Source organism: Nycticebus coucang, chromosome 14 (assembly GCF_027406575.1).
Source record: "Nycticebus coucang isolate mNycCou1 chromosome 14, mNycCou1.pri, whole genome shotgun sequence".
NCBI classification, from domain to species: Eukaryota; Metazoa; Chordata; class Mammalia; order Primates; family Lorisidae; genus Nycticebus; species Nycticebus coucang.
In genome coordinates, this window is record NC_069793.1 from 36567785 (window position 1) to 36592306 (window position 24522).

The 24522-nt window shown below is 35.6% G+C and overlaps 1 protein-coding gene across 1 annotated transcript in view; it reads right to left on the reverse strand.

Moving 5' to 3' along the window:
* The window catches only part of METTL15 (methyltransferase like 15), a 216986-nt gene that overhangs the window by 99434 nt on the left and 93030 nt on the right, over nt 1-24522 (reverse strand). The window contains exon 4 of the mRNA XM_053561593.1: nt 19349-19485. Within this exon, the coding sequence (XP_053417568.1) occupies nt 19349-19485 (137 nt within the window). The remainder of the gene's footprint in view (nt 1-19348; nt 19486-24522) is intronic.

A 24522-nucleotide genomic window follows, 5' to 3' on the forward strand; every position in this document is an offset into this window, starting at 1 on the left:
ACTAATCCTATCCATAGGGTAGAGCCCTTATAATTTGATCATTTCCCAAAAGGCCCTACTTCTTAATACTATTGGTTCCAACATATAAATTTGGGGGTGATACCAACATTGAGACATAGTCTTCAGTATTTACAAGCACACAATGGGAAAAAGAGTCTATAACAAAAGGCAGATGAGGTACGTTAAACGCAGTGTCCTAGATCCCAAATCTTAAGAACTTTATTGGAACATGGTAAGGAACCAAGCAGCTAAAGATAAAAAATAATAGTCAATCGTTACATTGGTGTATGCCAATGAAACTTGCCAAACAATAAAAATTAGTGTAAAGATTTATTATATAATAATTATTATAACAAAACAACTATAGCTGGCATTTTTAAATCATTTTATGATAAACAATTTAATTATATAATCTCATTTAATCCTCATAACAGTATTAACAGTACCTCATCTTAGAGATGAGAATAAAAACTCAGAAAGGTTAAGTCATTTATCTAAAATCACATAGCTGAAAAGAGGCAGAACTAAGGCTGTATAAGCGAGGACTGTTTGATTCTAAAATCTAGACTGCTTCCTCCCTGTGGAGATGGATATTTGAAATAAGCTAGATCCCGATGAGCCCAAAGGCAAAGATTCTAGCTAGAGATGAAAACGGTTCAGAGAGTTGGTGAGTTTGCAAAGTTTCTAGGAAGAAAAATAACATATATGAGCAGGGTAAATGGACAAAGACACTGCTTACAAAGATGTGAACAGGTTAAAGAGAGAAAAAAGGAGAAAAATGGAGAAGCACCTTGAAGTTGAGAGGGAAAAGCAAGGGCAAAACACCATGCCTGGATCCCAAAGAGCCAGAATGACATCTGGCAGAAGAGGTCTATCAACAGGGATCTTTGAAAAAAAGGGTGACCACTGCTAACACATACTCTGACCCCACTCTCCTCTTCTCTCCACTTTCCTTCCAGCATGAATCCAACCAGAAGGAAGAAACAAGGAAGCCTGTTGATACATCTATAAAACTCATCTAGTGATACAGATCGGTGTAGACAAAGGTGGTGCAAAGACCTAAGGGAAAATGGAAACTATCCAGCATACCTGGCAGAAATCTACAAGAGTAAAAGTTGATCTAGAAAGCTGAGGAAAAGAAGTTCATTTGGTAAACTCAGGACATGGTAACTTTCTGAGAACTGTCCATCATCCCTCCTGCAAGCTACTATTAAAATCCTAAATTGGGAACAAAATTAATTATTTTCCATATTATGTAGTGTAACTATTTGAAGTGCAGACATTATGTCTTTATTTTTTGAAACTCTATTCCACTTCCAACTATGTGTCCATTCTTCATAGTCAGTGTCTATTATTTTATGTTCTAAATCATTTATTGCAAGACTTGTAAAGTGCAGGTTAAGAAAGAGTGATTTTCAGAAAGTTATAATCCTCTATGCAAAGTGGGGTTTCCAGGCATCAGAACCTTGGAAAGTACCTTTCATTAATACTCTTGGCTTCTGTTTCATTTGAACTGTATACAAAAATAACATAAATGACTTTCATATGTATTCCAAGCCGAGAGATAGAATATTTGGATATGGACACATGTTAGAAAATAGTTTCTATCTTTAACAAGCATTTATTACATTACACAATAAATATGTGAAATATAGCCATATCTAAAATGATTTTCAAAATTTTCACATAGGCAGGCGGTGCCTGTGGCTCAAAGGAGTAGGGCGCCAGCTCCATATTCCAGAGGTAGTGGGTTCAAACCCAGCCCTGGCCAAAAACTGCAAAAAAAAAAATTTCACATAGGCACATCATCAGAAATATGGTTTAATGGCAATCCCATATACACAGACTATAGTAAAAATGTGTGTATATGTAATTACGCATATATTAAAATGTCTCATTAGAAACAATACTAATTTAACTTCGTGTGATGCACTATGGCATTCCTATTTTCTTTCACTCCATTCCATAAAATGCTGACCAAGAGCCAATTAGGCTTAGACCACTGTCTAACATATTCTGTTAATGAGTCGTGAGATGTGACTCATTATAGGATATTAAAAGTATATGCTAGACACGCTCTAAGCCTAATCCTAACAAATTTCTAGGAGGTAATACTACTATAACTCCATTTTAAAGATGTGGAAACTGAGGAAAAGAGAAGTTAAATAACTTATTCAAGTTTTTATAGTGAGTAAGTGGCAAGGCTGGGATTAAAAGAATATAGTAGTCTGCTGCCAGAGTTACAAAGTATAGAAGGAAAAGACAGGTCATATATTAAAGTTGATAAGACTTGAGGTAGAAATGAAAGACCCTTACTGCTGATTACACACAAGCAGATAGATTCTAGGGGAAGGATAATCACTGAAAGTCTTCAGTGAGAATACAAATATTTTGCAGGACTAGTGAACATGAGAGAATTCAATTTATTCCTTATCTCCTTCTCCATATTGGCCAACTCAGATGAGTAGGAATTCTTACAAGATTGTACAAAACTTAGTGTCACAACGTTAACTTCAATTTCACCAATAAACATAAAACATAATTTTGCCTTGGCATGAGTTGTTGTAATTTTTTTTTTAATTCCATTAAAATGAAAAGCCAAGATTAAAGCCAAGTAGAATTTCCAATAAGATGATCAGGAAAAGAAAATCTATGCCCAATCACCATGAGCTTTCACTCACAATGGCAATTCTCAGGCTTTTAATTAGTCTCACTGAATCCTTTCTAATTTTGTCCTCCCCCTACTCCTTCTTTATGCAGAAGGCAGAATATTCTTTTAAAAATGCAAATAGAATCAAGTCAGTTCCCTGTTTCAAAATGCTGGTGTCTTCTCATTATCTTAAAGTCCAAAATCCTTAACAAGGCTAACTAACCCTAGTTTACCTCTCTAGCCACCTCTCCTCTGCTATCAACCATTCATTCACATCACAGCTTCTTCAGTATGCCATTCTCTCTCCTGCTAAAGAGTCTTGAATAGTCTGTTCTCACCACTACAAATGCTCTCTCTTGCCCCACCATCCCACCTTCCTTCACTGAGCTAACAGTCACTTATCCTTCAGGTCCTGATGAATTCATATACTCCGGAAGTCCTTCCAGACGCTGCAGACGAGTAGATTAGATCCTGATAATCATATTCTTCTTGGAGCTACCCTCGTCATTCACAGCTGTGATCACAATTATAATTAAATAATTAATTACGAAATTACGTTTCCCATCTATTTTCTATTTACACTGTAACCTTTGTAAGGGCATAGATTATATGTCGTAATCTCTCTGGAACCCTCAGAAATAGCAGATTGACTAAAAACTAGTTGGTACAATTCATGTCTATGGTATAAACACATATTTTTCCAACCTTGGAACTATGTTTGGTAAACCAAAGTCAAGTACTTCCACCTCTCCAAATAACTTCATCTTACTTCCACCTCTCCAAATAACTTCATCTTGCAAGGCTGATACCTCCTGGTAAAAGGGTATATTTAAAAATACTCAGTGGGGCAAAATACAACATCCTGTTTTAATATTGTTTGTGTTACCAAAAATAATGAAAAGGTGACAGACCACAAAGGCGACAGACTGCCATAAATAGTTCAAAATGGTGTTAATTTTTCCAAGTTGTCTTTTTTAATGCAGTTTATATTTGTAAAAATTATTTCACTTTGATGGTACATAGCGGAACTGATCTCCTACGGTTAGTAAGATTAGTAACAGCTATGTCTTATATTATATATTAGCAATCTAAATTTTAGGTAAACAGGGTTAAGATAGCATATTATATGATTTTTACACTGGCTAGGGTCAAAATGCCTGGGATTGAGTCCTGGGTCTGCTACAGAATGTGACTAAATTGCTTCTAGTATAATACCAAAGCATGTAGAAAGAACATAATCAGCAAACCTAATGCTATGAGTTCTAGACTTACCTTTGTTTTGGCTTCCTGTGTAAATTTCACTACAAATGAGAAATGGCAGCTAAAAAGGAGGAAAAGGTAAATGTTAAACCTTTTGTGCTAGAGAACAGAATATACAACCTAGAAAGAATAAAGTGGGTAATGTAAAATAGATTATATCACATGAGTAATTATATTCATAACTCTCCAACTAAATGGTAACAAAGAAAACTTCAATAGAAAAGATGGAAGCTAGCTAATGATACCTATTTAATTTTAAGACAAATTAAAAAATGGAAATTCAAATAGTATAAATAACTAAAATGGTCCTCAAAGACATGGCAGAATCCAAGAAAAATGTCTCTTCTTACAAAATGTAAGCCTAGATCCTGATACTAGGCAGTGGAGCCAACTGGAGAAAAGGTTGAGAATGTCCCATTCACATCCTCTGCCTCAGAGATAAAAGACAACACCTAAAGAGATCATTTAAACTGTACAGACGGCAACACTCTGAAGCTGCTAAGGCCATTTTACTCCACCACATCTTCACACTTAGCCACCAATAACTTTTATTACACTATCCATTTAGAGATTACAACTCATATAATGCAATAATACTAAACAAAAATGGATAGATGCTATCAGAACACGCCATGGGATGGGAAAAATCTCTCTAGAATGAGAAGGCTGGAAAAGCCATAGAAGTAATACATCAGGGCATAAGTCTCTTCTATGATTTGCATTTTCTAACAAGAATAAAATAGAAGAATCTTCCTCCTATTGACAGATCCAAAAAAGAACTTCCAGATACTAACATTTTTAAAATATGAGACTGTGTTACTTCAAGTAATTTCTAGCTTAAAATAGGAAGTGAAGATTACAGCCCCAGGCAAGTGAACAATAAATAAGTCAAAAGAGGAATCTATCCAAACAGCGAACACTACATATACTACATATAAATACATAGCCAAGATGAGGGCTATAGAAACATTAGAAAAAAAAAAAAAAAAAGAACAACTTTGTACTTAAGAGACAAAGGAAAAGCATACTTTTAAATTACAAAACACAGAAAAGTTTGGAATGTACATACTTTGGATTCCATACATGTTAAGAAAGGCCTATTCCTTGATGTTTATACTTTGCTCACTGTGAAATAAATAGGAAAATGAGATGGTAAGTGAACAAAAGGGAAAAGAAATGGGCAAAAAAGAGGTCAACAAATTAAATAAAGATTACAAGGAAAGATAACTTCTAATAGCTGAAATAAAACAGGAACAGGAGGCAGTAAAATCCATAATCAACACTATAGAAAACAAAATCTATAATACTGAAAATAACCTTACCAAGATTTTCCATAATAAATAAGTGACAATACCTGAAAACATTAAGAGAAGAAATAAAAGACATGCAGGACAGATAATATAAATCTAACCAACAAATAATGAACACTTAAAGGACAGAAAACAAAATGAGGGTGTAGGGGCTACTGAAACAAAGTCTTTCTTTTGTAGGAGAAAGACCTCATCCATAGACATAGGCCAAAAAATATACATGAAAAATTAGTAAAAAGTGACCAATTGGTAATATTTCTTAGTGAAATTTATAAATATCAAAAATTGTCAAAGAAATATATCCAAAGAAGCATCCCATCCAAGAGTAGAATAGGGAGAAACAGATTACTTAAGGGGGGAAAAAAATAAAACAAAACTGGGTTAACCTTAGACTTCTCCACAGAGCTACATTCCAGAAGAAAAAAAGTGATTTCAAAAAAATCTACAAATTCCACCCATTAAGGTATTTGTTGCCTACCAAGAAAAGAGATGAGAAAGACTGTCTGCTCAGGTATATTTCTTTCTATAAATATACAGAAGCTCAGATGCTTCCCTTCTGTGTATGCATAGAAAAACTACTTAATGATGCTGGTTACAGAACCAGCCACATACCCTGATGCTAGCTGGTTTGAACCCAGCTGGGCCAGCTAAACAACAATGACAACTGCGACAAAAAATAGCCAGGCATTGTGTCAGGTGCCTATAGTCCCAGCTACTTGGGAGGCTGAGGCAAAACAATCACTGAAGCCCAAGAGTTTGAGGTTGCTATGATCTGTGACACCAAGGCACTCTACCAAGGGCGACATAGTGAGACTGTCTCAAAAAAACCTACTTAAAGATATAATTAATTGATTGAGACCAGATGATGAATTCAAAATGAAACTTTAAATATAAAAAGGCTATTGAGATTTATTGAAATAAATTAATTGGAATTATAAATAATTATTTTTGAGAATACTGCCAAAACTGCAAATGCTAACTAATAATCATCATAAAAGTAGATATGAATGTCTAAAATAAAAAAAAAAAAAAAAAAAGGGACTGCTTCAGCTCAGGAGTTTGAGACCAGCACCTGAGCAAGAGTAAAACCACATTTCTAAAAAATAGCGAGGTGTTGTGGTGGGCGCATATAGTACCAGCTACTCAGGAGGCTGAGGCAAGGAGAATCACTTGAGCCCAAGAGTTTTTTTTTTTGTTGTTGTTTGTTTGTTTTTGTTTTTTGCAGTGTTGGCCAGGGCGGGGCTTGAACCCACCACACCTGGTATATGGGGCCGACGCCCTACTCTTTGAGCCACAGGCGCCACCCCAAGCCCAAGAGTTTGAGGTTGATGTGAGCCATGCCTCCAGGGCACTCTACCAAGGGTGACGAAGTGAGGCTCTCTAAAGAAAATATACACAGCTGGTGGATTTGAGCTGCACCAAGAGAGAAGGTTGAAGAACGCACATCAACATCGCTGAGGCAAGCTGTGATCACAAGGACACAAACAAAACCGAAACGGCTCACTTCTGGATATTCTGAAGCCACACCCTCTTTCTCCCTGGGCAACCAGAGGAGGCGACCAATGAGCAAAGGATTTGCCTGACACTGCTCAGAAACCAGGGAAGCTTCCAGGGCAGGGCCGACTAAGAGAGGTAATCGGCCACAAACCTCCAGCAGCAAAGACGTTTGAACTCAGAACAGCCCGTTTTCTATAGGTGATTTTAGTAGAAACAGAGATAGAACCCCGCAAAGTTGTCTGTTCTGTTCGGTTAGCAACATCAATCAGGGGCAGGGCTAAGCCTGAGTGAACACCTCCCTCCCACCACCTGCATCAAGCACGCAAAGATGTCAGGCCCCATCTCCCCCTGCTAGATAGTGGCAGACTGCAGGGGCCTGGCAGACTTCCTTGCAATTCAGGCAGGTGCAAACCCCTGGAGTGTCTGTTCACTACAGGCAACTGGGTTAGCCATCTGCAGAGATACCAGTGACTGGGTCCGACGGAGGGGCAAAGTGGGGAAGGAGACATCAACCTTCCCAGAATGATCTATTTGCCAGGTGGCTTCTCCTGACTCCATGCAGCACTGGAGTAAGCCATATCAGAGGAGTCACCAGACCCCTGTGATCCAGTTCCCAGAGACCTCTTGAACTCTCCCAACCGAGACAGGTGCCGATTGAGACAATCGATTTGGAAGTTTTGAACTGAACTAATACACCGAAGACTTTTAAGGCAGTGCCCTGGGTATGCAGTTGTAGGAAGGTTTGATTTTCCTTTTCCTTTTAAAATTGGTGCCAGAGGTGGGCGGACAGGGTGACTTCATTGCTGGTTTTTCCACACAGCTGAGACTTCAAGCCAGAGTAAATATTACAATAGGATCGAACAGAAACCAACTGAAAACAAGACAGAACCACTTCGACCCACCACACAAGACAGGGCCCCAGTTTCTCAGGTCACAACACTGTATGGGCCCTCGATAAAGCCCCTGGGGAAAAATCAAAGGTTGTAAAATAACCATGGGGCGGAATCAGCGGAAAAACTCTGGTAACATGAATAACCAGAATAGATCAACCCCCCCTAAGAAAACATACGACAGATGTGATTGAAGATCCCATTCATAAACAACTGGCTGAGATGTCAGAAATCGAATTCAGAATTTGGATTGCAGACAAGATTAATAAAATGGAATTAAGAATTCGAGGAGAAATTCAAAAGTTGTCTCAAGAATTTAACGAATTCAAAGCCAAACCACCAAAGACTTAGACACACTGAAGTAAAAATTTACAGCCCTCAAAGATATGAAAAATACAGTAGAATCCCTCAGCAACAGAATGGAGCAAGCAGAAGAAAGGATTTCTGACATTGAAGATAAAGTCTTCGAATGCTCCCAATCTCTCACAGAGGAAGAGAAATGGAGAGCAAAAACGGATCACTCACTGAGAGAACTCTCGGATAATTAGAAGAAAAGCAATATACAAATAATTGGGATTTCGGAGAATGATGAACTGGCCTCGAGGGGCACAGAGGCACTTCTGCATGAAATTATGAAAGAAAATTTTCCAGACATGCCTAGAGAATCTGAAATTCAGATAGCAGACAGCTTCAGAACCCCAGCACGATTCAACCCAATAAGTAATCCCCCAGGCATATCATAATTAGCTTCACTAAAGTTAATATGAAAGAAGATTCGCAAAGCAGCCCGGCGAAAGAAAACCATTACGTACAAAGGAAAGAATATTAGAATAACTGCAGATCTCTCTGCTGAAACTTTTCAAGCCAGAAGAAGGTGGACATTGACTTTTAATCTCCTAAAGCAAAATAACTTTCAACCCAGGATCTTGTATCCAGCTAAACCGAGTTTCATTTATGATGGAGAAATTAAATACTTCAAAGACATTCATATGTTGAAAAAATTTGCCATACGTAAACCAGCTCTTCAGGATATACTGAGACCTATCCTCCACAATGACCAATCCAATCCTATACCACAAAAGTAAACTCACTCAGAAACTTCGGATCAAACTCCAACTTCCACACTGGCGAAAGGATTAAAAATGTCCAATGGACCTTTGAAAAACTCGATACCCAAAATTCCACCAGACTTATCAATACTCTCCATTAATGTGAATGGCTTAACTGTCCTCTAAAGAGGCATAGGTTAGCTGACTGGATGCAAAAACTCAAGCCAGATATTTGTTGCATACAAGAGTCACATCTTAACCTAAAAGACAAATACAAACTCAGGGTGAAAGGATGGTCATCCATATTTCAGGCAAATGGTAATCAGAAAAAAGCAGATGTTGCAATTTTATTTGCAGATATAGTTGGCTTTAAACCATCAAAAGTAAGGAAGGACAAGAATGGTCACATCATATTTGTTAAGGGTAATACTCAATATGATGAGATCTCAATTATTAATATTTATGCAACCAACCAGAATGCACCTCAATTTATAAGAGAAACTCTAACAGCCATGAGTAACTTGATTTCCTCCAGCTCCATAATCGTCGGAGATTTCAACACTCCTTTGGCAGTGTTGGATCGATCCTCCAAAAAGAAGCTGAGCAAAGAAATCTTAGATTTAAACCTAACCAGCCAATATTTACATTTAGCAGACATCTACAGAACATTTCATCCTAACAAAACTGAACACACATACTTCTCATCAGCCCACGGAACTTACTCCAAAATTGATCACATTTTAGGTCACAAGTCTAACCTCAGTAAATTTAAAGGAATAGAAATTATTCCATGCATCTTCTCAGACCATCATGGAATAAAACTTGAATTGAGGGCGGTGCCTGTGGCTCAGTGAGTAGGGCGCCGGCCCCATATGCCGAGGGTGGCGGGTTCAAACCCAGCACCGGCCAAACTGCAACAACAAAAAAAAATAGCCGGGCGTTGTGGCGGGCGCCTGTAGTCCCAGCTACTCAGGAGGCTGAGGCAAGAGAATCGCTTAAGCCCAGGAGCTGGAGGTTGCTGTGAGCTGTGTGAGGCCACGGCACTCTTCTGAGGGCCATAAAGTGAGACTCTGTCTCTACAAAAAAAAAAAAAAAAAAAAAACTTGAATTGAGTAACAACAGAAATCTGCATACTCATACAAAAACATGGAAGTTAAATAACCTTATGCTGAATGATAGCTGGGTCAGAGATGAGATTAAGAAAGAAATCGCCAATTTTTTGGAACAAAAAGACAATGAAGACACAAACTATTAGAACCTCTGGGACACCGCAAAGGCAGTTCTAAGAGGGAAATTTATAGCACTGCAAGCCTTCCTCAGGAGAACGGAAAGAGAGGAAGTTAACAACTTAATGGGACATCTCAAGTAACTGGAAAAGGAAGAACATTCCAACCCCAAACCCAGTAGAAGAAAAGAAATAACCAAAATTAGAGCAGAATTAAATGAAATTGAAAACAAAAGAATAATACAACAGATCAATAAATCAAAAACCTGGTTTTTTGAAAAGGTCAATAAAATAGATAAACCTCTGGCCAACCTAATCAAAAAAAAAAAGAGTAAAATCTCTAATATCATCAATCAAAAACAACAAAGACGAAATAACAACAGACTGCTCAGAAATCCAAAAAATCCTTAATGAATATCACAAGAAACTTTATTCTCAGAAATATGAAAATCTGAAGGAAATTGACGGATACTTGGAAGCACTCCACCTGCCAAGACTTAGCCAGAATCAAGTGGAAATGTTGAACAGGCCCATATCAAGTTCAGAAATAGCATCGACTATACGAAACCTCCCTAAAAAAAAAAGCCCGGGACCAGATGGTTTCACGTCAGAATTCTACCAAACCTTTAAAGAGGAATTAGTACCGATATTATTCAACCTGTTCCAAAAGGTAGAAAAAGAAGGAAGACTACCCAACACATTCTATGAAGCAAACATCACCCTGATCCCCAAACCAGGAAAAGACCCAACAAGAAAAGAAAATTATAGACCAATATCACTAATGAATATAGATGCAAAAATATTCAACAAGATCCTAACAAACAGAATCCAGCAACACATCAAACAAATTATACATCATGACCAAGTTGGTTTTATCCCAGGGTGTCAAGGCTGGTTCAATATACGTAAATCTATAAATGTAATTCAGCACATAAACAAATTAAAAAAACAAAGACCATATGATTCTCTCAATCGATGCAGAAAAAGCTTTTGATAATATCCAGCATCCCTTCATGATCAGAACACTCAAGAAAATTGGTCTAGAAGGGACTTTTCTTAAACTGATAGAGGCCATCTACAGCAAACCCACAGCCAATATCATATTGAATGGAGTTAAATTGGAATCATTTCCACTCAGATCAGGAACCAGACAAGGCTGCCCATTGTCTCCATTGCATTTCAACATTGTAATGGAAGTTTTAGCCACCACAATTAGGGAAGAAAAGGCGATAAAGGGTATCCATATAGGGTCAGAAGAGATCAAACTTTCGCTCTTCGCAGATGATATGATTGTGTATCTGGAAAACACTAGGGACTCTACTACAAAACTCCTAGAAGTGATCAAGGAATACAGCAGCGTCTCAGGTTACAAAATCAACATCCATAAATCCGTAGCCTTTATATACACCAACAACAGTCAAATTGAAAAAGCAGTTAAGGACTCTATCCCATTCACAGTAGTGCCAAAGAAGATGAAATATTTGGGAATTTACCTAACAAAAGACATGAAAGATCTCTATAAAGAGAACTATGAAACTCTAAGAAAAGAAATAGCTGAAAATGTTAACAAATGGAAAAACATAGGATGCTCATGGCTGGGAAGAATCAACATTATTAAAATGTCCATACTACTCAAAGCAATATACAATTTCAACGCACTCCCTATTAAAGCTCCACTGTCATATTTTAAATATCTTGAAAAAACAATACTTCGTTTTATATGGAATCAGAAAAAACCTCGAATAGCCAAGACATTACTCAGAAATAAAAACAAAACAGGAGGAATCACACTACCAGACCTAAGACTTTAGTACAAATCGATAGTGATCAAAACAGCATGGTATTGGCACAAAAACAGAGAAGTAGATGTCTGGAACAGAATAGAGAGCCAAGAGATGAATCCAGCTACTTACCGCTATTTGATCTTTGACAAGCCAATTAAAAACATTCAGTGGGGAAAAGATTCCCTATTTAACAAATGGTGCTGGGTGAACTGGCTGGCAACCTGCAGAAGACTGAAATTGGACCCACACCTTTCACCATTAACTAAGATAGACTCTCATTGGATTAAAGATTTAAACTTAAGACATGAAACTATAAAAATACTAGAGGAGAGTGCAGGGAAAACCCTTGAAGAAATTGGTCTGGGCGAGTATTTTATGAGGAGGACCCCCCGGGCAATTGAAGCAGCTTCAAAAATACACTACTGGGACTTGATCAAACTAAAAAGCTTCTGCACAGCTAAGAACACAGTAAGCAGAGCAAGCAGACAGCCCTCAGAATGGGAGAAGATATTTGCAGGGTATATCTCTGACAAAGGTTTAATAACCAGAATCCACAGAGAACTCAAACGCATCAGCAAGAAAAAAACAAGGGATCCCATCGCAGGCTGGGCAAGGGATTTGAAGAGAAACTTCTCTGAAGAAGACAGGCGTGCGGCCTTCAGACATATGAAAAAATGCTCATCATCTTTAATCATCAGAGAAATGCAAATCAAAACTACTTTGAGATAACATCTAACTCCAGTGAGACTAGCCTATATCACAAAATTTCAAGACCAGAGATGTTGGCGTGGATGTGGAGAAAAGGGAACACTTCTGCACTGCTGGTGGGAATGCAAATTAATACATTCCTTTTGGAAAGAGATATGGAGAACACTCAGAGATCTAAAAATAGATCTGCCATTCAATCCTGTGATTCCTCTGCTGGGCACATACCCAGAAGACCAAAAATCACAACATAACAAAGATATCTGTACCAGAATGTTTATTGCAGCCAATTCATAATTGCTAAGTCATGGAAAAAGCCCAAGTGCCCATCGATCCACAAATGGATTAATAAATTGTGGTATGTGTACACCACGGAATATTATGCAGCCTTAAAGAAAGATGGAGACTTTACCTCTTTCATGTTTACATGGATGGAGCTGAACATATTCTTCTTAGTAAAGTATCTCAAGAATGGAAGAAAAAGTACCCAATGTACTCAGCCCTACTATGAAACTAATTTGGGGCTCTCACATGAAAGCTATAACCCAGTTACAACCTAATAGGGGGAAATGGGAAAGGGAGGGGAGGGAGGGGGGTGGTGGGTAGAGGGAGGGGGATCGGTGGGATCATACCTGTGGTGCATCTTACAGGGGTATTTGCGAAACTTGGTAAATGTAGAATGTAAATGTTTTGGCACAGTAACTGAGATAATGCCAGGAAGGCTATGTTAACCATTGTGATGAAAATGTGCCGAATGGTCTATGAAGCGAGTGTATGATGCCCCATGATCATATCAATGTATACAGTTATGATTTAATAAAAAGAAAATAAAACAAAAAAAAAAAAAAAGAAGTAGGGTAGGAGAAGGGAAAATAAAAACAAAAGACTATTATGTGGTATTTGGTATACATAATAAAAAGTTTAAATACTTATCTTTAAAAATACTAAAGTAGGATACTAGTAACATAAAAATTTTAAAGTATGGCGCGGCACCTGTGGCTCAAAGGAGTAGGGAGGGCGCTAGCCCCATATACCGGAGGTGGCAGGTTCAAACCCAGCCCCGGCCAAAAAGTACAAAAAAAAATTTTTTTTTAAGTATGTAATCAAAATTACTAGAGAAAAGGTAAAACCAAAAACATGATACAAGAAATAAAAGTCAATGAAAATTTCAATGAAATACATATAAAGAAAATATGAAGCAAGATAAGACAGGAAGAGCCAGTATATTCTGATATAATTACCCCTTTATAGAAAACATACTCAAATTTGTTTACTGAAAGTACATCTGGTATGTGCTGTTTATAGAAAGTACATCTAAAATAATACAGCAAAGACTTAAAATTCCAACAATATGAATATGGCTAAAAGTATATTAGAATTAAAATTCTAATAAATTAAGTTATAACTACATGTTGAAAATACTCTGCAACCAATAAAATCATGTGTCTTTAAATAATTTAATGAAATAAATTATGCTAATAATTTAGCATATATTCACTTCAATGCTAATAAAGTAAAAATAGGTTAATTATGTAAAATGTATATGCACATATGAGTTACACACATATATATATGTAACCAAAGTAATTAAAAGGGAATATAACAAACTCTTAACATTGGTGGTGGTATTATGAATTATTTTAATTTTCTTTTCGGTACGTTTCTGCATTTTTTAATTTTAATTGAGAAAAAAATTCACTGAGAAACACAAAGTATTGGAATAAATGGAAAGACGTATCAGGTTTCTGAATTAAAAAGCAAAATGAAGATGTCAATTCTTTTTAAAGTAATTATGTATTTTAATACAAATGATAAAAATAAATTTTTAAACTATGTCAAAATAGTTCAATATTTTAGAAATACAAAATGCAAAAATACCCCCAAAAGGGAAACAAGAAATAGTACATACAACATAATGAAATACTGGCATTTAAAAAGATGGATTGCGGGCGGCGCCTGTGGCTCAGTGAGCAGGGTACCGGCCCCATATACCGAGGGTGACGGGTTCAAACCCAGCCCCAGGCAAACTGCAACAACAAAAAAAATAGCCGGGCGTTGTGGTGGGCTCCTGTAGTCCCAGCTACTCGGGAGGCTGAGGCAGGAGAATCGCCTAAGCCCAGGAGTTGGAGGTTGCTGTGAGCTCTGTGAGGCCACGGCACTCTACTGAGGGCGATAAAGTGAGACTCTGTCTCTACAAAAAAAAAAAACAAAAAAAAAAAACGATGGATTGCGATGCACGAAATCATTAATCTTTATTATAAGATTTATTATAAGGTAGTAAAACTATGGGCGGGTTTAATTTCTTCTTTATATTTTCCTATTATAAATTTACTACAGTGAGCATATCTACTTTTACAAACTGTTAAAAATAACAGCTTGTTATACTTTTATGATCTGTTAAAGTTACAGTTAAAAAGAATCAATTATATTTTTATTTTCTTCTTTAGACTTAGCTATAGTCTCTCAACGTGGTATACAGAGCATATATTGTTGCTAAATTGAGCAGCCAAAACCTTTGATTTTTAAAATTGTCTTCCAACATCCATCTTCCACTATGTTAAAAGTCAACCAACACCCCACTGCTCCAATTTAAATGTGTTTCCTCTCATACAGTCTTCAGAGGCAATGGGGAAAAGTTTCAGTCTTCAAACAACAGGTGATCTGACATGTCATCTTTTCTGAAAAAGCTAAAATGGGTTAGCCTAAAGCTCAACCTTCCCGTGAATTGCTTAGTTTTCTATAAAAAAAAATGTTAGTTTCTATTTCTGACTTAGTTTTGACAAAGAACAGATTTTTCAAGAGACCCTTAAATTCATTTTACAATAACAACAAAATTAATAAATGAAAGAAAGAAAATACTATATTTCCTCAAAAGATGTTCCAATGAAATGACAAAATGTTTTATTGTGAGCTTTATTATAAACTGCTATTAAATATTTCTAAAAAAATTAACTAATCTGTGCCTCCATTCAACCACTCATCTTTCTACACAATAGTCCCAGAAATAATCCACATTCCAAGTTCGTTTTTTTCTTTTTCATGCATACTTTTATTCTATTACTACATAGGTGGGTGTTAATAAATAATATATACCATTACTTTACATTTTCTTTCTTTCTTTTTTTTAATTAAATCATAGCTGTGTACATTAATGCGATCATGGGGCACCATGCGCTGGTTTTATATACCATTTGATATATTTTCATCACACTGGTTAACATAGCCTTCATTGCATTTTCTTAGTTATTGTGTTAAGACATTTATATTCCACATTTACTAAGTTTCACATGTACCCTTGTAAGTTGCACCGTAGGTGTAATCCCACCAATCACCCTCCCTCTGCCCATCCCCCCCCCTTCTCCTTCCCCATATTCTTAGGTTATAACTGGGTTATAGCTTTCATAGGAAAGCCATAAATTAGTTTCATAGTAGGGCTGAGTACAATGTTTATTGCAGCCCAATTCATTTTTTTTTTTACAATTATTTTGTTTTGTCTTTAGTTAAATACTATAATTTACTTTAAAATTATACAAAAATGAGGTGTGTCGCAAAGCGACTAGGGGGTGGGATGGCTGCAGGATCTTTTAAAATGCTTTTTGTCCAGCGAACAAAAGCAAAGGAACGAGACCCCAAAGGGGCAACTCCAAATAATAGCCTCTCCAGCACCCCTGCAGCCCAATTCATAATTGCTAAGTCATGGAAAAAGCCCAAGTGCCCATCGATCCACGAATGGATTAATAAATTGTGTTATATGTATACCATAGAATATTATGCAGCCTTAAAAGAAGATGGAGACTTTACCTTCTTCATGTTTACATGGATGGAGCTGGAACACATTCTTCTACTTTACATTTTCTATTTTGTACATATATGCAGAGATGTGATCATATAATTTCTGGAGTCTTAACTGCTGTTATTGTTTCCCCTGAACATATCTCCATTGGTAATCCTTTTTCTCAAATTCTCCATAATTATATACACAGATAATGTATGTACAAAGTTTGCAGTATGTCCAAAAATATTTTTGTAGATATTGATTCTTTGGTTACATTGGCATAAATTCTAAGTAGATTAGTATTTTTAAATATTAAAATATGTCCACCCAAAAAGGATAAAAGTATTTTCCCAATATCCTCAGTAACAAAACTATGTTCTTCCAGTGTAATATACCATTATTATTTTATTTCCTTCACTAGTGATATTGGGTTGTAGCATCTTTCCTCACGTTAATTTTCTATGAATCACATTCTATATATTTTATTGCCTTCTTAGTTTTATAAGAACTCTTCAAGTATGATAGATATCAACCCTTCCCCTAACTTCTATATTACTAATATTTCTCTTCTATATTGTTAATAACTATTTGGAAATTACTATACTGTTTCTTTTTATACTATCTCTATGGATTCACATAACTGAAAGAGTGTTCCATATTTATCATGGTCAAAACTAGTGTAAAAAAGCAATGTTCTTTCCTATTTCTATTTTAACACTTAGATAACTGCAAGTCCATTTGATCAGGGTACGTCTTTCTATGCACTTTAGTTACCTTTCTAATTTCCTTTATGAAAATGACTTATTCAAGTTTCATAATTATTGAGTCAATTTTAATGATTTCTATTTTATTAGAATGTCATTCATTTCTCTAAGTTTTGCAAATTACCACACAGCTGTAGATGCATTATCTTATAATAAACTTATCTTGTTCTATGGTTGGTCTTATTTCCAAATGTAATCGTATGTTTTGCTCTAATAATCAGGCTCAAAAGAAATATTGCTATTTTTATAGAATTATCTCTGAGGACTTCTTTACCCTTTCTACTTTTATTTTTAATTTTTTTTTCATTTTCTTTGATTCTAGCTTTCATCTATACCAACTCCTTCCTGGTTTATTTTATTTTATGGTTCGTTATGTAATTTTTTGTTTGGCAAAGGAATCATTTTGTCAATGAAGTAAAAAAAATCTCAAGAGTTGAGCCAAAATAGTATTATTTAATAAAATAAGATTATGGGCTAGGAGTCAGAATACATGTCCCATGTACGCCTTTCAGTAAATCGTTTTATCTGTCTGGCTAATAGTTTCCACATCTGCAAAATGAGAATATAGAGCCTAAACTTCCTTGTTAGTTAATTTCTAAAAAAAATTATACCTAGTAAAACTTTAAGCTGCATTTGAGAAAGTAGGGTGTTGAAGGAGTAAGAAACATTGAAACCACTAGACTGATAATCAGTGCTTTAAGAAACAAAAATATCCGAGAAAATTCAGTTTTTCTATGATAGTGAAAGATGGTCCACCTTCCTTATCTAGGGATTCTGTATCTTTAGATTCAACAAACTGATCAAAAATATGAGAGAAAAAAAAATGGGTGCTTTTTCCTTCCCATTATTCCCTAAAAAATAAAGTATAACTGTTTACATAGCATTTGCAATGTGTTAGATGTTATAAGTAAATAGAGATGATTGAAAAATACAGAAGGATGTGTGGATGTTATATGCAAATATTATACCATTTTATATAAGGAACTTGAATATTATAGATTTTGGTATTTGCCCCCACAGACACCAAGGGACAATTGTATAACGGAGGGCTATGCTTTATAAAGGTTTGTGTCATAATCACACGGACTTATATGATGTTTCACAAACATGAATGCTCTAGTATAAGATCTTTTTTATTTTTTTAAAGGCTGGGTGAATATGTTCATTATCTTTCTGTTAAATTTCAGATTAACATGAGGGTATAAATGATTAAGTTACATTATTTGCATTTCTAAGGTAAAGTCTAAGTTATCATCGAGCCCTTCACCCAAGAGGTGTACCATATACCCCAACACTGTACCCATTAGGTGAGAGTTTACTAGTTACACTGTGGAAGACGAAGATTTAAAAAATTAAAAATCATACCATGTCATTAACCTACATTCTCAAATTATTCTTAGAAAAAAAGAACCCCAGGTCAAATAGTGAGTTTCATGGGCTCCATAAATCCTGTAACCTTGGAAATAAAATCTACGTATATTTATTTATAATTTTATTGGGAAAATTAATTATATTCATTAGATCTGCAAGGAGTTAGGATTTTTTAAAAGTTTAAAAGGCTATTCTAGGTGATTAAACTATTTTCTACCCTTAGGCGCTGATTAAACTCTTCCATGTCACTTTTGCTACTCACCAAAGAGACCATTTTGTTGTTGCACAACTACAACTATTAAAACCTCTAGGTCACATCAATTTAAAATTTGCCTCTAAAATTCCCTTCTATTTTCTTGATTCCAGTCTCTGAAGCATGACATAATAAAACAATTCTCCATTATTGAAAATAGATGTGTACATACCTGCAGATAGTCATTGTAGCTCTAAGATATTTTTCTCTTTTAGTACAATGGCTTTTACACAACATACCATATAGACTTTACTCCCTAAATCAAAATTTTGCTTTCAAACATTGATGTTTTTCCCACACGTAAGACAATATTTTATATATATATTTTAAAGTTCTTCAGTGACAGCTCACTAAATCTGACAGAGGGATAGATCAATAATTCTGATAGAGGGATATTTTCATTGTGAATGTCAGAAAGAATTTAGAGAAAAGGAGTACATTATGTTGATTATGTGACCTCTTAAGTTCCATAGAATTCTCACATACTTATTCACTCTGCTAAATTCTTAGAAACTAACTCATAAAAAAACTTAAGAAAATATTTTTATGACTATGAGTTGTCAAAATATTATTCATGGATGAATTTTAACACACCATAATCCTTATATCTAGAAGTCATTTTTATATTTCATTTTCTGCATTCAGAAAGGATAAATGCAGCATCATTTACATTCATTCTTCTTGGGGAAAAAAGAGAAAATATTTAATGGAATAAAATACAGTATTGGGCTAGGTAGAACAAATTCCAAAGTGGTAAACCAAGATTGGTAAAAGTCAGCATCAAAATTAAATGAAAATATAAAAGTATTACTTACGGATATAATTCTGAAAGCTGTTCAGCAATTGCATAAGCTATCGGATCTCTGTCTAAGGCATAAAGGGTAATATCTGACTCCTTCTGTAGAATGGCTCTTGCATGTCCTCCTGAACCAAATGTCATATCTAGAAAAATCTAGTCAACAGACAAAAAAGAAAATTATCACTTAACGTAAACAAAACATTTTTGCCAACTATCTTAATTTCCAGAAACACACAGTAATTTTCGGTGTTGACAGTAAACAGAAAAATAATTATAAAGTTTGCCTAGAGTTAAATTTTTTTTATTATTAAATCATAGCTGTGTACATTAATGCGATCATGGGGCACCATACACTGGTTTTATAAACCGTTTGACACATTTTCATCACACTGGTTAACATAGCCTTCCTGGCATTTTCTTAGTTATTGTGTTAAGACATTTATATTCTACATTTACTAAGTTTCACATGTACCCTTATAAGATGCACCGTAAGTGTAATGCCATCAATCACCCTCCCTCTGCCCATCCTCACCCCCTTCCCCATATTCTTAGGTTATAACTGGGTTATAGCTTTCATGTGAAAGCCATGAATTAGTTTCATAGTAGGGCTGAGTACATTGGGTACTTTTTCTTCCATTCTTGAGATACTTCACTAAGAAGAATATGTTCCAGCTCCATCCATGTAAACATGAAAGAGGTAAAGTCTCCATTTTTCTTTAAGGCTGCATAATATTCCATGGTGTACATATACCACAATTTATTAATCCATTCGTGGATTGATGGGCACTTGGGCTTTTTCCATGACTTAGCAATTATGAATTGGGCTGCAATAAACATTCTGGTACAAATATCTTTGTTATGATGTGATTTTTGGTCTTCTGGGTATATATCTAGTAGAGGAATTATAGGATTGAATGGTAGATCTACTTTTAGAACTCTTAAGTGTTCTCCAAACATCTTTCTAAAAGGAATGTATTAATTTGCATTCCACCAGCAGTGTAGAAGTGTTCCCTTTTCTCCACATCCACGCCAACATCTTTGGTCTTGGGATTTTGTCATATGGGCTAATCTTACTGGAGTTAGATGATATCACAAAGTAGTTTTGATTTGCATTTCTCTGATGATTAAAGATGACGAGCATTTTTTCACATGTCTGTAGGCCGTGCACCTGTCTTCTTCAGCAAAGTTTCTCTTCAAGTCCCTTGCCCAGCCTGTGATAGGATCACTTGTTCTTTTCTTGCTTATATGTTTGAGTTCTCTGTGGATTCTGGTTATTAAACCTTTGTCGGAGACATAACCTGCAAATATCTTCTCCCATTCTGAGGGCTGTTTGCTTGCTTTACTTACTGTGTTCGTGGCTGTGCAGAGGCTTTTTAGTTTGATCAGGTCCCAGTAGAGAATTTTTGAAGCTGCTTCAATTGCGCGGGGTTCCTCCTCATAAAATATCCAGACCGATTTCTCCAAGGGTTTTCCCTGCACTCTCCTCTAGTATTTTTATACTTTCATGTCTTAAGTTTAAATCTTTAATCTAGTGAGAGTCTATCTTAGTTAATGGTGAAAGGTGTAGGTCCAGTTTCAGTCTTCTACAGGTTGCCAGCCAGTTCACACAGCACCATTTGTTAAATAGGGAATCTTTTCCCCACTGAATGTTTTTAATTGGCTTGTCAAAGATCAAATAATGGTAAGTAGCTGGATTCATCTCTTGGTTCTCTATTCTGTTCCAGACATCTACTTCTCTGTTTTTGTGCCAGTACCACGCTGTTTTGATCACTACCAATTTATAGTATAGTCTGAGGTCTGGTAGCATGATTCCTCCAGCTTTGTTTTTATTTCTGAGTAATGTCTTGGCTATTCAAGGTTTTTTTCAGATTCCATATAAAACGAAGTATTGTTTTTTCAAAATCTTTAAAGTATGACAGTGGAGCTTTAATAGGGATTGCATTAAAATTGTATATTGCTTTGGGGAGTATGGACATTTTAACAATGTTGATTCTTCCCAGCCATGAGCATGGTATGTTTTTCCATTTGTTAACATTTTCAGCTATTTCTTTTCTTAGAGTTTCATAGTTCTCTTTATAGAGATCTTTCACGTCCTTTGTTAGATAAACTCCCAAATATTTCATCTTCTTTGGCACTACTGTGAATGGAATAGAGTCCTTAACTGTTTTTTCAGCTTGACTATTGTTGGTATATATAAAGGATACCCATTTATGAATGTTGATTTTTTTTTTTTTTTTTTTGTAGAGACAGAGTCTCACTTTATGGCCCTCGGCAGAGTGCCGTGGCCTCACGCAGCTCACAGCAACCTCCAACTCCTGGGCTTAAGCGATTCTCTTGCCTCAGCCTCCCAAGCAGCTGGGACCACAGGCGCCCGCCACAACACCCGGCTATTTTTTTTTTTTTTTCGGTTGCAGTTTGGCCGGGGCCGGGTTTGAACCCGTCACCCTCGGCATATGGGGCCGGCGCCCTACCAACTGAGCCACAGGTGCCGCCCTGAATGTTGATTTTGTAACCTGAGATGCTGCTGTATTCCTTGATCACTTCTAAGAGTTTTGTAGTAGAATCCCTGGTGTTTGCCAGATATACAATCATATCATCTGCGAAGAGCGAAAGTTTGGTCTCTTCTGACCCTATATGGATACCCTTGATCGCCTTTTCTTCCCTAATTGCAGTGGCTACAACTTCCATTACAATGTTAAAGAGCAGTGGAGACAATGGGCAGCCTTGTCTGGTTCCTGATGAGTGGAAATGATTTTAATTTAACTCCATTCAATATGATATTGGCTGTGGGTTTGCTGTAGATGGCCTCTGTCAGTTTCAGAAATGTCCTTTCTATACCAATATTCTTAAGTGTTGTGATCATGAAGGGATGTTGGATATTATCAAAAGCTTTTTTAGAGCTAAATTTTTGAACATGAGATCTGGTTCACTTATGAGTAATCAGTGCAAAAGAACTGATCAGAGTATAAATTAAATAATCTCTGACAAAGATTGGCTAATTTAAGAAAAATTTACACCTCCCTCTAAGATCAAAGTGGCCACAGTGTTGTGTTGCTAGTTCTTTAATGCTTTCTAGCAGCCAATTGGTAATAATATTTACAATAGTTTCTCCTCATTTGGACAAGATTTACAATTATTGTGCCTCATGTTATCTAAATTTCTATAATGGTAATGCTTTACATTAAAATTAAATATATTCAAGATGCAAGAGAGATAAAGAAAGGGATTGACTATAAATATACCAAAATACCGAACAATAAATAGTCGCAGGACAAATCAAATAAAATCTGAAAAATTAAGAAATTAACGAATATTACCTGGAAAAATCCAGGAAATTGTGAAATTCGAGATTTCGCATTAAGTAGCTAAAGGTCTTTAGATAGTCATTTAAAGTCTCAAAATACCAGTGTTATTTAGATTTCTCCAATGTTTTAAAGAAAAGAAGATGAAGATAACACTACCATCTTTTTAACTGGGAAGGTAACATATCTTTTCTCTTCTAAACCAAGACACTTTGGAGGATAAAACACTTGCTAGTAATAATTTTGCCAGAAAAAAAAAGGATACAATGTACTTGATATGAATCATTAATGTCTGAATCATTCCAGTTAAAAAATACAGTTGATTGAATCTGAATCTACTTCTTAGGTATTTTATTTGGCCACATTCTAAAGTCAGGTCACACCTGAACAAGATATCAGACACGGACCATAAGAAACATGTGTGTACAAGTTAGTTTGTTTTGGCTGATTTTGGGTCAAGACACTCTCCACACAGCCCCTCAAAGTTATGTTCTTATTTTAATGGGCCCTTTCTTTGTTTTTGTTTTTAGTTGAATGAGATGTATTTGCTTCTTTCTTTTTACTTCCAATTAATATGAAGGTACAAATGTTTAGGTTATATTGTTTTCAATTCTAAGCTAAAGTTCCAGTAGTAATTGAGCCCTTCACCCAGGAGGGAGTGGAACAACCTCACATTGTGCAAATTAGGTAAAATCCTACCAACTGCCCTCTCTCCTCCCCTATGCTAGACTATATTTGAGTTTTATCTTTCCCGTGGATGTGTAGTTGTTTATATATTGGTTTCATATTAGTATTAAGTACACTGGATTTTTTTTTAATTCTTGAGATATTTTACACCGAAGAATGTATTTCATTTCCATCCAGGTAAACACAAAAGACGTAAAGTCTCCATCTTTTCTTATGGCTGAATAGTACTCCATTGTATACATATACCACAGTTTGTTAATCCATGCACAGGCAGAGGGACATTTGCGTTGCTTCCACATCTTGGCAATTGTGAATTGAGCTACAATAATCATTCTGGTGCTAAACTTTCTTGTGGTAAAATGATTTTGTTCTTCTGGGTTGATACCTAGTAACGGGATTGCAGAATCAAATGGAAGGTTGACTTTTAGTTCTCCATACTTCTTTCCATATATGTTGTACTAGTTTGCAATCCTTATAGCAGCATAAAAGTATTCCAATCTCTCCACATCCACATTAATGGGCCATTTCAATAAATTTCGCTGGTATCAGGAAAACAAAAATATTCTAATATTGAATATAATTATAAATATTAATGTCTATTGATATTTTACTTAAGTAAAAATATTCAAACATATAATTTTTTAAGTTCGCCGGTATCATGAAAACAAAAATACTCTAATATTGAATATAATTATAAATATTAATGTCTATTAATATTTTACTTAAGTAAAAATATTCAAACATATAATTTTTTGAAGTTCATGTGTTCATTGTACAAGAAGAAAAAATCCTGTCGTGAACTTCAATATTTCTATGCCCCGAATGTTACACCTTATTTTAAGGAGAGTGGTCACATACAGTGCAATTATGCTTGATTTTTTTGAATTGCATCTGCTACACTGAGCTTCATCCTTTGAACAAGTGCTCAGAAAGCTATCCTGCTATTGAAAAACTTAAATGGAGGAAATTCTGATCAAAATTGAGAAGATAGGTATAAGAAAAAGATGTAACTATAATAAAAATATATAAGCATTTCTTTTTAACATAAATATTTTAGTATTATGTGTAACTTAACCTTGCACTTTCATCACTGACAGCACAAAAGTCATGGCTACATTTATTTTTCACCATTTGAAACAGAAAACTTAAATATTTAAGAGTACATACTTAATCCGCTTTACCAGTCTACACCATATACACC